Source organism: Belonocnema kinseyi, chromosome 5 (assembly GCF_010883055.1).
Source record: "Belonocnema kinseyi isolate 2016_QV_RU_SX_M_011 chromosome 5, B_treatae_v1, whole genome shotgun sequence".
NCBI classification, from domain to species: domain Eukaryota; kingdom Metazoa; phylum Arthropoda; class Insecta; order Hymenoptera; family Cynipidae; genus Belonocnema; species Belonocnema kinseyi.
Window position 1 is genome coordinate 57,303,564 of NC_046661.1, and position 14,535 is coordinate 57,318,098.

A 14,535-nucleotide genomic window follows, 5' to 3' on the forward strand; every position below is an offset into this window, starting at 1 on the left:
AGAGGGAGCTCTTCTTAATATTTTGACACCAAAATCATGTCGATACACCTTACCGACTGCGAGTAAAGCCACCCATGCTTTAACTTGACAGACTGTATTGTTGCAGCCCACCGTTGTCGCCCCGAAACAGTGATTGTTGTAGTTACTTAAAAATATTGAGCGCTTAGCGTTCGGCTGAAACGAGAAGCGGTCTGTGCGACACGGACGTACTGCTGCCACATTTGAATGCTGATACTGATTTTGTCGTCGTTTTTCCTTTTAATGCTACATGGATATATCCTTTGCTCTAATTTTGAGTGCTTGGCACCGTATAGCGTTAAAACTGTCCATTTGTTGACAATTTGCTATGGACATTTCATTGGGGCCTTATAATCTACAATATTAGCAAGTTAAAACCAAATCCACCGAAAGATATTTTCCCATGCATTCTGTGCGGGGTCCTTCATAATATTTCCTCTTTCCAGCTGTAAAATACTTTAGGTATAATATTAATACACATTATACGTTAATTTTGACATAAATAAAATTATAAAGGATTATTAGAGAATGTCGGCTTCTCTTTTGAGATAGCGGCTCTCCTTGTTCTTTATGCTTGAATATCCCCTGAAGCTTCTCTGAGCCTGACAATGCCGATTGTCCGATGAGCGCGAAATTTCGTTCTTCTGGAAAAATTACGAAACTCTGATAATTTTTCGATTGATTTCGATGTATGAACGGTCGTTTTACTTGGAAAAATTAACGAAAAAAAGTGCGAATGTCAGATTAACTAGAGATGAACTCCGAATTTTTTATCCAACTGACGAAACGAAACATATATTTCGGAAGGTCTGTTTTGGCCCTCTCTGAAATCATTTCAAATTTACAAAATGGTTGAAGAATGACGGAGTTACAGAAGGGTTAGTGCTCTGAATGATCTAGGTCATTTAAAAAGTTAAACGTCACTGTTTCCTTTCAAATTCCTCTATATCGTGTTTACTGAGTTTTCATGTAATGTAAAATTTATGCTTATAAATTTTTTCCATGATACACATCCTATTTTCATTTTCGGGAAATTGACCAATTTTCTGGCGGCCTTCATTTCTGAATAATATCCCAGCACAATTATTTCACTGAATATTTTTGAGACAAGAACAATATAGGAAATCCGTAATTTTTTTTTGGTTTTGATGATACTTACGGAGCGTTCAAGTATTACGTAACGTGTTTTCCTGGCATTTTTTAACCCCTTCCCCCTACATAACGCTTTTTCTATAGTAATTGTATGTAACTTTAATAAAGGCACTGCACTAGAGTACCCCCCCCCCCAACCGCGTTACGTAATACTTAACGAAACCTTATTATGTTTTCAACAATGAGGTAACAGTAGATGATTTTGCTAATATTGCTCTTTGTCTAAGAGATTTTTTGGTTTACACACAAATTCCTTATTTCCGTGTTTGTAAAATATGGCGCTTTTTAAAAAGAGGTGAGAAGAAGCTACTGTGCATGTATCAGTTGTACACTAATCAATTATGTCTACATTATTTTAAACTGAAAAAGAGCCGATGATACTAAAAAATCAATTTAAACAAGGACATGTTTTACCATAAAGATACTTGGACTGCAATTTATCTGGAACATTTTTCGACCATGGAAATTCGTCATCACTGCATCCTTTAGGAAATCCATTGTATCCTATGCTCACTACGACTTTACTTTCATTTACTATGCAAGCTCCTACTTGAGTACAGGGATCTTTACTGCGCATTGCGGAAAGAAAAGCCATAGCCATAAAATAATCGTCCCAAGACAAATAAGATTGTCTTTTACCAAATTTTGTTTCGCTGAAAGTATTTTTTCTTTAATTATTTAATCTTTACTTATTTCTAGGTACAAATTAGTTTTAATATTTATTCGGAAAAACTCTCACCTTAATTTTAAGGCATTTCCAAACTGTTCGCAGATTGGTGGAATTTGACTTTTTATTATAGGCGACTGGCAGTTACAAGCAACTTCTTCGTTATCATTGGAAGAGATTTCACTGAAAGGGTATTTTAATATTATTTTAGTAGTTTAAATATAATATAGTATTTAAACATTTTAGTGGATATTAACATAAGAAAAATATTTTAATAATATGCTCCCCTGATATATAATGGCGTTCCCGGTTTAAATCCGGGCTGCGGCAGATTTTTTTCTTGGTCTTGAACAAATTATTTGTCCAAAGTAATCGTTAAAAATCTGATTTTAATTCATCGATATTTTAGAGGGCACTCCCTATAGAGGCTTCAAAAATGCATTTTTTTATTGCCTAAATTTATAGTTTGAAACCTGTAGAATACGATGCAGCAAGTGATTTTTGTCAATTCTAAAAAATTACGTCCTGCGAGCTTTTGAGCGTGATTCGCTTCTGCTTCGCTTTGAATTATGATACAACAAACAAAGGTCCTGCCAATCCGATGTTCAAATACATTCAACTTAGATTTCCACTAATACCTCGACCATACTCGCTGCATTGGCGCCAAAGGAATGCGAAGACAACTGTCTGAATTGCTAAAAAAAAGTCGACGGGGAGAAGTAGGGAGCTTTTTCATTTCGTTTTTCCTTTTTCGTAATTTTAAACGCGATTATCTCGAAACTTTTTTTGCAATGAGTTGCAAATCAGTGTACACAATTACTCATAAACAATTTGACCGATCAAGCTCATACTTAGCACATTTGTTTATGATACTTATGTCCAATGGATAAACCTAAGGCTGAATAAAAATTATTAAAGTAAACATAATTTTGTCTGGGTCAAAGTTTAAAAAATTTTCCGAAAAAAACTACTTTTTCTAAGGCCTCCCTTTTAGCCAATTATCATTATTTTTCATTATTATTGATTCATCCAGGAACCACATGACAAGCAATTTTTTGCGCAGACTGGTTCGGATAATCCGACGAGATGCTGGAGTGTATACCGCATCCGGCCTCCCTTCTGGACAGCTTCAACGTGACTGCTTATATCTTCAACATTTTTCATTTTTATGTTTGGCATCGAAAATAGTTTTGAAAACTATAATTATATAATAAGAAGTGCCTATGACCCAGAAAACATACATATATTCCTTACCCTCCAAAAAAATCACGAAAATCGACTAAAATTTGGCGCTCTACAGGGAGTGCCCCCTTAAAAATTCGGACGTCATCATTTCTTTAAATCGTAATTACAACTTCGAGAAAATAATACAATTTCAAAAGTTATTGCTTTAAAACTAAAAAAATAGTATTTGCATTCTAAACTGAATTAAAATAATAAACTTCGTATCTGAATACATACAAATGTTTTCAAATAGAAAAAAAACATTTAAAAAATATAACCTTTTTCCTGGAGATGAAGGTAGTTGATTTACTTGATTCAAATTGATTTTACTGAAGTCGATTGCGAATTTTCCGCTACTTGGTACATATTGTCTGCAAAGAAGAAATCCAAACATTTGTAGGGTGTTATATGAAACTTACCACCTTGATCAAAAAGTTACCGGAATTATCATCGTGTGGCGCCCCCTGCTGTCCGATTCACATTTTGTTCATTTCTGTAGGTTGTCACACCTTTTAACAATATTCCCTGCGAATTTCAGCTTTCTAGCTTGACATTTGTAAATGTAACGCAATTTTGAGTACATCTGTTCTTTTGCGAATTTCGATTTTTGCAATGGATTTAATTTTGCAACAACGTGTGTGTTGTCGCACAATGCCATCATTATCCGTGAGTTTCTCACCAAAAACTCAACTAATACAATTACGCAGCCATCAAATTCGCCAGATTTAGCTCCCTATGACTTTTTTTTGTTCGATCGACTGAAAAACCCACTACGCGGAACACGTTTTAGCAGTCGATCGGAGATAATACAAAAATCGAAAACGGCACTGATGGGCATACCGAAAATTGAGTATCAAAAATGTTTTGAGAGCTGGATCAAGCGATGGCATAAGTGCGTGGCAGTCGATGGGAATTACTTTGAAGGGGACCACATCAATATCCAAGAATAAACTTATATTTTTAATTTTAAAAATAAATTCCGGGAACTTTTTGATCAAGGTAGTATATTACTCAATTTTTTACTAGGTTCATATTCCGTAAGCTATATCCACTGAAAAAGAACTTCACAACAAATTAGAAGTAGGCGCTGGTTACATAACTCCCCAAAGGGTTACCGCCAGATTGCTGGGTAAAGCTAATTATAGCACTTTAATTTTACTTTAATATCTATTATCAAACCTTAATATTTTCATTATTAATTTAATATTAAATTAAAAGAAAAAACATTCGTTCTATTTTGTGTACCTATATTCAACTTTCGCAGCATCAAACATTTTCTTCGCTGCCACTATTCTGATATTGTGAGAATCTCTATCGGACATGTAAAAAATAGTTGTAATGCTTGACTGAATAATCACTTTGGCACACTCATTGCACGGAAAGTTAGCAACGTACAAAGTACATTCTTTTAAATCATACGAATTCCTGTTCATAATAGCGTTCACTTCTGCGTGGCATACTAAACAGTTTAAATTAGATATATTTAACTTCTCTGTAACATAGAATGATAACTGGATCAGGACCGAAAATGAAATGTTATATGATGCACAAAAAGAGTTTTTTACATACGTTTTTAAATATAAAATTATAGAAAAACCGATTCTCTGCGTGAGAATAGGGGAAAACCAAATGATAGTTATCCAGTTTCCCATTTCAAAATTGACCCCCCCCCCCCATTATGAAAATATAGTAAGGACTTTTAAGGACTTGTTTAATATGTATAATATATGCATTCTTTAATATGCCAAAATTTAAAACAATTTTCCCAATGGAATTCAAGAATTTATTAAAATATAAGAACGACAACTGGGTAAGGACCAAAAATAAAATTATTTCTATACTATACGATAGAATATTTTATCAAAATTTAAGAATTATGCGCTCATTATTTGCAAATTTTTTATTTAAAACCACCATGTTATGAGTCTTCAACGAGCCCTGAAAAGTGAGCGTTATATAGCCCTTTACCGAATGGTGTCAGCCAGCCCCCCCCCCCCAAGTCTCAATGTATTTTCATGGGACAAAGTTTTGGGTACGAGGTACAAGTAAATATCCGTCGAGGGCGCCAGCTAGCATCAACACAAACGTGACGATTGCCAGTGATAAGCGTCGAACGCATGTGTGGGTCGTGTGCTTCATTGGTATTTTCCGGTATGTATTTTTAGGCTATTATCTAAAATAACCCAAAAATAATGATGTGTCTATGATAAAAGACTATTTGAAACTATGGCGTAGCAAATTAATTAAAATTAAACCAAAGACAAAAAAACAATTTATTGGAAAAAGATTTTCGAGAAATTGTCGATCGGACAACCGTGACACGTCGAAACTTCCTAACCCTTTGGAACGAAGTGCAATTGTAGGGAATACAATGACACCTGCCAAAAAGTCGTAATAAATATCTTGAATATTCTTGGCAGTAAATTTATTTTAATACATGTAAAATCTTATTTCTCCTCACATATGAATAACGTCCTTTAATTTAAAGTACATTTTTGTCTGCCTTATCATTGACGACACATTTACTTATGTTGAGGACAGATGTAGAGCGCCCGCCGGACATTTAACCAGGTGACACTATAACTCGCAACAAATCGCATTTAAAAATTTGCGCCATATAAGATTGCCAATCAAAATCCACACAGATGACTGCCACGCCAATTGTACGTTTTTACAAATCACTATTCAGACGGCGTTGTAGTCTCATAAAATGCTGATTTCGAATGAAATATCGTAAATCAGTGTCATTGATATAATTTTACAATTCTCTTTTTTTAAGTGATCAATAGTGTCCCAAATTACTTGAAATCGTTGAAAACAGAATTTTGGAAATTTTTTTCTTATCCAGTTCTTATGTTTAATTATAATTAATAAGAAATGGATTCTTTTTTTATAATAAATAAAAATAAATTTCGAATAATAATTTTCTATTTTAATTAAGGAAACGTTTCAAGAATACTCAAAACTTAACATAGAGTTGATGAAGTAATTAATATAATTACCATAAATGTTCTTGGACTTCAATTCGTCATCAACATCTTCAGTCCAAGGGAATTCGCTATCACTACAACCTACCGGAAAACCGTTATATCCCACACCAACAATTCTTTTATCTTTGTTTACAATACAAGCACCTACTTGACTTCTAGGATCTTTACTTCGCATCGAAGATAGAACGGCCACTGACATAAAATAATCATTCCATGATAAATAGGAGAGTCTTTTACAGTTGCTACTGCTAAAAACAAATAAAAATCAAACAATTAGGCTGGCTCTTATGAGAGTTAAATAATAATACTGACTAATTATGAAATAAGTTTTACTTTTAAGGGATTACAGTCCGTCCTTTTAAAAATATTTCCTTTTTCCATTTTCCCAACTTAGATGTCAACAATCTCCTAATATCAAGAATTCTGACACTTTCCCCCCGTTTTCTTCACCAGCCCGTAACCCGATAAGTATGGTTGACCTAACCCAAACTGTACATGGTCTATATTTGAGGATTAACCTACTAATCTTGTAAGAGTAATTCATAGGAAGTACCACCTTTAGAAAAGGGTTATTTCAGAAGTTATATATAAGAAAAATGCTAAAAATCAAATATTCTCCGAAACTACCAGGACGATTTTTTAAATCCAAATATATGTTTTAAGGAAAATTGATAAACTAAATAATTAATATATTGACACTGTAACTGACCCTTAACCAAGTAGTCATGTATTTCCCCTGAAGCGATCGAAAAGCACTACAAAATTATTTTTTGCACTTCAGCGCTTTAAACCAGCAAATTGTGAGAGAATAATATCGACGCATGCAGACCCTGAAACAGATCTACTTTGCTAATTGACGCATCAAGCAGTAGACGAGTCTAGTGTTTGGGAGTTTTTTTTTACTGTAGACTCAGGTATCGTGCGATATGCAATGGTTTGGAGATTTTAAACTCCGACGTAACAAAAACAACTGTGCTCATATCGCCTCACCTTTCCATGAATTGTGTGTGCGGATATTTGATTTAAATTAAATAGATCAAGTTATTCAGAGACAGTGTAAATTTATGATATTTTGTTGAAGATTTTTTTAAACAAATGAACATTGTTAAAAAAATTATGATTACCTAATGAAAAGTATCAACATAAAAGGAGCTAATCAGATTTGTTTAAAAATTGCCAAAAACTGTACTTTTCTGCATTATTCTAGTCAAAACTTACATTTCAACAATAAGAAATATTATTTAAACAACTAACGATAACGTAAACCGATCATTTTGAGCTTTTGTGTAAATCAACTAGTTCATGTTACTCAAAAAAGGTGTACATTTTTTCTAAAAACAAAAAATGTATAAAGAAAGCGAGATCTGTTAAATAATTATGGATAAGTGGTAAAAGATAAAGATAGACCAGAATAGGGTCATTTACAAAAAAATTGGTTTGCCTTAAAGTTAAGTTCTTTATAAACCTTGACTCTCAAAGAATTGAGATATGAAATAAAAACTTAATTTCGTTAATTTCATAATTTATAATAATTTATTCAAAACCGATAAAATATCAACAGGGAATTTTGATATTTAAAACGGAAATGTGGCGCCCTCATGGCTTGAAACCCATGGTACGACGTCACTCACCGTGAAAGCCGAAGGAAATACATTGGCAGTTTGATAAAAACAATCCATATAATTAACCCTCAACGGTTTTTGGCTAAAAGGGTTTATTTTTATGGAGTATCAGTATGCTCGGATACGTTAAAGAGTTCAGATAACTTGCCAAAAGTGAGAACACTTATGTGATTTTTGTTGCGAAGTGTTTCAATTTCAACGGTTCTGAGACTGATGAAAAAAGGCGAAAAACGAAATTGGTCGAAGGTCGTTACCTATTTGAATTTTTTTTATTTATTAAATTTATAAATTTGTTATTATAATTACTTTAGGCGAATCGTAACACATAGCCACATATGCAATATGGCATATCGAAAACCTAACCTCACTGTATCATAAATGCTTTTATAAATTCCTTTTTACATTTTAACACCAATAATTTGCCATCCGATAAGTGCAAAGTCCCCTTAAAATGTCATCACACGTACGGCACGCACACTATTTGGGGTTCTCCCACTACATACGGTATTCTGTTCATGATTTGAGTCCATGATTTACGCATGCGCGCACCTAATGTCGTGCTACTAGCGGGGCATCCGACAAGTCCGTAGTACGGAGTTGGACTTTAAATACTTTTGTAAAATTTAGAATTATAAGGTTTATAATTACTTTTATAAATACTTTATTTTATAATACTTTTTATGTGAATGAACTACAGTTGACTCTACGACACTTCTCGTTTTCAGGGCTGTAGGGGAAGCGAACAGGAATGGTCAGATAACCTTCCCTCCTGCGTCAAGCCGCGTTCAGCGCAGTAGGCGTAGCAGGCCGCGTATGCGTGTGCATCAGATGAGACAAGGTGTGAGGGCAAGCGAACGAACGAGAAATCGGGAAACGAAAAGTGTCGTAGCGAGAAGTGGTTCAGAGTGTACTGTATTTGATTTTTCATGAGGCTCAAATGTAACCCGACAGCTCGTATATACATATGGCACCGTTAAACATTAGTCTATTACAAGTTTAAGCTCCTGGATAGGTCGTACGAATATTAGGGGATGATGGAGGGGGAGGCACCGATTCTGAAATATATCAAGTAAAATGGCCTAGAACGTATAATGCTTATGAAAATCCAGCTTTTGACAATTGGCACCAAATTTTGTACACATATTTTTTGGGCTTCCAGACATACTGTAAGGGTAGGGGGGGAGGGGTGAAGATAAAAGCGGCCGTTTGTCACGTCGGGGTCAAGAAGGGCGTATATCACATGGAGGTCAGAAGAACGTATGTCACATGGAGATCAGAAGGGCGTATGTCACGTGGGGGTCAGGAACGGCGTGTGCCACGTGATCTTTTTACAATATATACATATATACTATACACACCGAACGCGCCCTAGGGTTGCGGATAGAGGGCCCCTGTACCAAGGGTTTCTGCTGAATATGGTTACCAAAATAAATAGGCAGTCGCGGACAATTGTTCAGGGATGGTCCCAAAGGAATTAAACCCCAAGCGGAGGTGTGGAAACCGTGCCGAAAGCTGAATGGCACCTGGGTGAGGTATCTGGAACGGTGACTCTGGAATACCGGGCGACCACTCAGAGTACGCAGCCTTATCCTTTCATGCGGGGCTCTACAAGGATGGACGAACCCCTTTTCCTAGCTTCTCGTGGGAACAACAATGACAACACCAAACATAGTTGTAGTAAGTGTGGTTCAGAACAACAGAACGCGCATGGTTCCCGACAATGGGTCGGCCAAAAATGCCTACCACTCTAGAGCTGGGGGAGCCAATGAAAATGGATTCAATGCGATGGATCGGCGGGATCTCGCGACCTTTGGGTGGACGGAGCGACAGAATCACGACTTGCTAGAGTGTTACAATGCGAGTGAGGCCCCTGAACGGGGTTACATGGCACGGCTGCATGCTCTGTGGTGCGAGAAACACCCAGAGCTATTGCACTTTTCGCAGCAACGTCTGCGAAACCACGTTGAAATACTCCGAAAAAGGGCGATGTAAGCGGAACGCCTACTCTACCACAGCTAGAACAAGCCGGTAATAGAGAAAGAGAGGCGTCACTGAGTCCAACCGCGAGCAGGCATCCGATAGAGGAAGAGCGATGCTTTATGACCCGGAGAAACATCAACACCAAGGTTTCTCTAAAGCCTAAAGATCTGGCTGAAATGGATGACGAGCTTCGTGGACATATTTCCGGAGAATCCGACCTCTGGACTATCAATTGTTGTGTGTATAATGCAGCAAGAGATTTGGCCGATGCAAACCGTAAAACAAAACCAACGGTTGATCATAAGACCAAACGACGAATGCACCAACTTGCTATAAAGATAGGCTGGGAAAGACAGTATGCGTCCCGATGGAAACTTAACCGAAAATATTTTCAAACGAACCCGAAGGGAGCGAACTGCCATCCGAAAGAGTTAGGTTTTGAACTACTCTCAGCTATCTGGAATTTTACTCTCTGTCTATGCAATATGATTTTAATCTCTGAAATTCATTTTTTGCAGAAGTTTGACTTCTAGCTTTCTCTGTCGGTAATCATGCAATCTGTTTTACCCACATCTGGTGGGGGCAGGAGGGCACCCCTGTGTCTAGTCACAGAAATAATGTAAGGTCTCACACCTTCCCCTTTCCATCGTCCCGGGGGGTGGGCACCTGTCACTAGTCACAGAAATAATGTAAGATCGCACCCCTACCCCTTTTCCAACGCCTCGTGGGGGCGGGAAGGCACCCTAGTGACTGGTCAAAGAAAAATGTAAGGTCGCACCTCTACCCGTTTTCCAACTCTACGTGTTGGAAAACACGTAAACTTAAACAGATTAATTTTTAACCAAACTGCTGCATTTTTAAACAAGAAATAATTTTCTTCAACAATAAAAAAGAATTTTGAACAAAGTACAAAAATTATGAACCAAACAGTTACATTTTGCGTCGGGAAGATTGATTTTCTACCAAAAATACAAACTGCGAATAAAAATTGATTAAAAATAGAGAAGAAATATTTAAATAACCATGAAAAATAAAATTTATTTATTTTGCAATATCTGAATAAGCAATCAGGACCGAGGTACAGAAATTATTATAATATATATTTAATATGATAGATTAGAACAGCAATTCCCAAACTGCTCCTACTTTGTCCTCATTTTTTCAAAAACTTTTGTCCTACTTTTCGAAAACCAATTATGGTCACCCAATCAATAACTGTCTTCGCAAAATTTACACATCATTACATAAGTGAAGAACAAAACTTCTAGTTGGAAACTTTACGAAATTTCGTATAAAAAAAACATTATTTGATATTAATTTAAAAAAAAACATAACCTCAAAATCATATTTCATTTTCATTACTATACCTTTCATTAGCAGAAACTTGATTGTTTGGAAACGCAGATCTACACGTGCACTGTATCTTCTCGGGTTTTATATCCATTATTCAATACTATTTAATAAGCGAATTATAAAACATTATTTCTAATTGCAAAACTGGCCAAAACACACATGCAACATGATACCAGAAATGCGCCTAAAATCTAAATCGCCATAATCCAGTCCATACACGAGCGAATCAGCGTAGTGTTTTGAGCGTAGAGCATGATCGAACAAACCACCATAGTTCCGTTACGCGCAAGTAAAAAAAATGTCAACCAATCAGATGGTACGACCCGACGACCCTTCCATCTTGGATTCCATGACGGAATTCGGTTGGCGGGGCATGGTAAGGGTCATGATCTAACAAATACATGGTCTAGCCACGCGCAAGTAAAAAAAACCGAAACAATAAGGACCCACCGCTTAATTTCTCCATCTTGGATAAGAAAGGCGGCAAACGTAAGGGATTTTAAAATGCAAAATGTGAGAATAAAAATTTCTTATACTTTTCAGGTGTATAAATATTTGAATCTTTATAAAATGTATTATAATAATGTTGAAGATCTTTAAAGGAAAATACGGATTAACTATAATTTTAGGTTATGTGTTTCATAACTTCCTTCTGCTGACAAAAAATGACGTATCCGTGTCAAATAAAATTAAATTGAAGTCAAGTGGGAAAGTTCTGACTAAAGAAAATTATATAATGCAGTGCAGGTTGGCCGCTGGATCGGGTTTTTTTAAATTTCCTAAATTGCGATTTTTATAGATTATTATACCATTTAGTTTAGAATGCTTAATTCGAAAATCTGTCACTTTAAAAATTTTCCAGTTAAATTTTTTTTCAGCATATATTTTAATTAAAGAATTTTAAAACGCAGTTTTAGAGGTTAAAAAATTAAAAATTAGAAGTTTTTAAAATTGAAGATTTTTTTATAAAGAACTAGGTGGCCGTCGGACTTAAAAAGTGTTTAATTTATAAGTGAAATTGTTACATTTTTACGCATAAATAACAATTGAACACTTATTATTTGTACACAAAATTTTAGTAATTTTAAGAGATATGTCGATGTTTTGAAAAGATTCAAAATTAATGACAAGCTTGGAATTATTTCAAGTAATTTAAACGAAGTGTTTTAACAATTTTTTCAGATCTTCTAAATTAATTTTAAAATTAATCGAAATTTTCCTAAAGTTCTTGAAAATCCAGCAAATTAAATAAAATCCTTAAAATCTTTCATGTTCTTCTTTCGTCATTTTTTAAATGTCTTTAAAATCTTCTTAAACTTTTTGTCACAACAATTTTTCAAAATAAATAATAATTTTCAATTTTTCTAAGAATCTTAAGAAAATATTTATTCTTTTGTAGTATTTCACAATTTAAAAAAATCTAAATTTTTGTTTGAAATCTGCAAAAATATAAAAGTTCTGACAAAAAATTCAAAAATGATTTTGAATTACGAAAAATTTAAAACCACTTCTCGATTTTTCAATATTTTGAAATAAAATTTTAAATTTTTTGGCGGATGCCTAGACTATTTAAAATAAAAATAATTAAACTTCTAAATTAAGAAATGTTAAGGTAAAACATTATTTTGCAATTTTTAATGTGTCTAGCTTAAAATTACTTGAAGTAATATATAATTTTGTAAATTTTTAAAGTTCATTACTTGATTCTTTAATTTATACTGTTGAAACTGTTAACGTGGATTTATAGTTTTAGAACTAATCTTAATCTTTAAACTCTAAAATTTATAAAAGTTCTAAATTTTGCAGTTAATTTGCATTTCACTTAAAACTGTTCAATTTAAAAGTGTTAGTAACTTCCAGTTTATACGTGTACGTTATTGAACATTTGAATACACCATTTTTGAATTAAAAACTTTTAAACTTTAATTTTAAAAGTTTGGAATCCAAGGGTTTCACTTTGAATGCTTAAATTTGTTGTTTATTGTTTATTACTTTATATGGAAAAATGTTTAGAATATAGTTGAATTTTTAAATTTCATTGGCCGTGAAAAATGTTTGCGAAGCGGGAAAAAATCGGAAAATGACCGGGAATTTTTTTCTTCGATTAAAACGGCCAACCTGCATGGTCCATCACATAAAAATGATAATAATTATGCTTTATTTATTCAAAAATACTTCCTTAATTTGTAGGACGATGCGATCGAAGTATATTCAATATATTAAATATTTATTCATAATTATCGATATTCTTGTTCTTTATTGTTTTTTACAATTTGTGTTACGTTCATAATATGATTAATATATTAAGTGTGGAAAAGGAGAAGGTGGCCAGTGACAATTTTTTGGAAGTGGGGTTTTTTTGTTACGAAATACTAAAAAATTCTAATACACATCGAGGTAAGAAGATTGTTTCAAAATGGTATTTTTAAATTAGATTTTTATCTCCATTAAAAATAAAGACTTTTATGATCGAGCTATTTCTTATGACATTCGCCAAAATATCCCGGGCGGTCTCACCATCTAAAAAGTGATAATTATTTTTTTTTAAATTAAGTCGATTTTCAGGGACCATATAAATCTAACCTCGAATGTAAAACTCAGTTTTCTCCGAACTGAATGACTTCTTTATTAAACTTTTTCCCTCTATATTCAGTAACACTACGTGTCACTGGGATGGTACTTACATTTATTTTTATTGACAATTTCATTTCTTATCACTATCTCGGGCCGAATAAGACAGTTTAAAAAAAAAAGTGTCAACCCTATTCGGAGGCGAAAATTCATTTTTTGTAAATGGCGATATGAATTTGACGCAAATTTTTACTGCTACCAGGCAGAATTTTCATTTTGTCAGTTACTCCCGATATAATATGAAATCACATTATATCACATTAAAAATTTTTCTTATTCTTAGCAGACTATGTTCAAAATTACCATAAATGTTCACAAACCCCTATAATATTGCATACATTTATACATACGTTTTATATGCAAATTCAGAAGAATATCAAAATTGTACCATATGTCAAATTATTGTCTAATTAATGTAGGAATAATAGGTCTTACTTTTAATACACACAAATTAAGCTAATGCTAAATTACTTTCCACGATGTAAATGTAAATGGAAATGTAAATCTTGATTTCTTTTTCCTAAATATCTTTATGAAGGGCAATTTATCCCGCACATTTATTCAAAAATTGGAAATCTCCAAGGATCTAGTCCTGAGGAAGTAATCTAAAGAAGAAGTAGAAGTAATAAATACTTCAAGCTCTAAGCTATTGTCATCCGGATACAGACCTTACCAACTTTTCTGTAAAATTTACAGACCCGCATAATGCTATTACAAACCTCTGTCACTTTTACATATATTTTTCTGTAAGAATTGTTCACCTGAGAATTATTCATTTACTGACAAACGGAGATATTTAAAATGAAATTCATTATCATTAATATCAAAAATTGTATATATTTTTCATCCTTCCCATTCAGTAATATTTACAAACTTACATTCTGGTCTGAATATAATT

The 14,535-nt window shown here is 33.9% G+C and overlaps 1 protein-coding gene across 5 annotated transcripts in view; it reads right to left on the reverse strand.

The window, feature by feature from the left end:
* The window catches only part of LOC117173146, a 48,313-nt gene extending 37,086 nt beyond the window's left edge, over positions 1-11,227 (reverse strand). For 4 of the 5 annotated variants that reach the window (XR_004467119.1, XR_004467118.1, XM_033361549.1 and 1 more), the window contains exons 1-6: positions 11,021-11,227; positions 6,064-6,299; positions 4,307-4,553; positions 3,340-3,432; positions 1,910-2,020; positions 1,585-1,823 (exon numbers count right to left, since the gene is read on the reverse strand). Coding sequence is in view for 3 of the 5 variants with exons in the window: in XM_033361549.1 (XP_033217440.1) it covers positions 1,585-1,823; positions 1,910-2,020; positions 3,340-3,432; positions 4,307-4,553; positions 6,064-6,299; positions 11,021-11,097 (1,003 nt within the window). In the remaining 2 variants the exon portion in view is untranslated. The remainder of the gene's footprint in view (positions 1-1,584; positions 1,824-1,909; positions 2,021-3,339; positions 3,433-4,306; positions 4,554-6,063; positions 6,300-11,020) is intronic. The other variant, XM_033361548.1, reaches the window with a different exon arrangement.
* Positions 11,228-14,535: the final 3,308 nt, after the last annotated feature.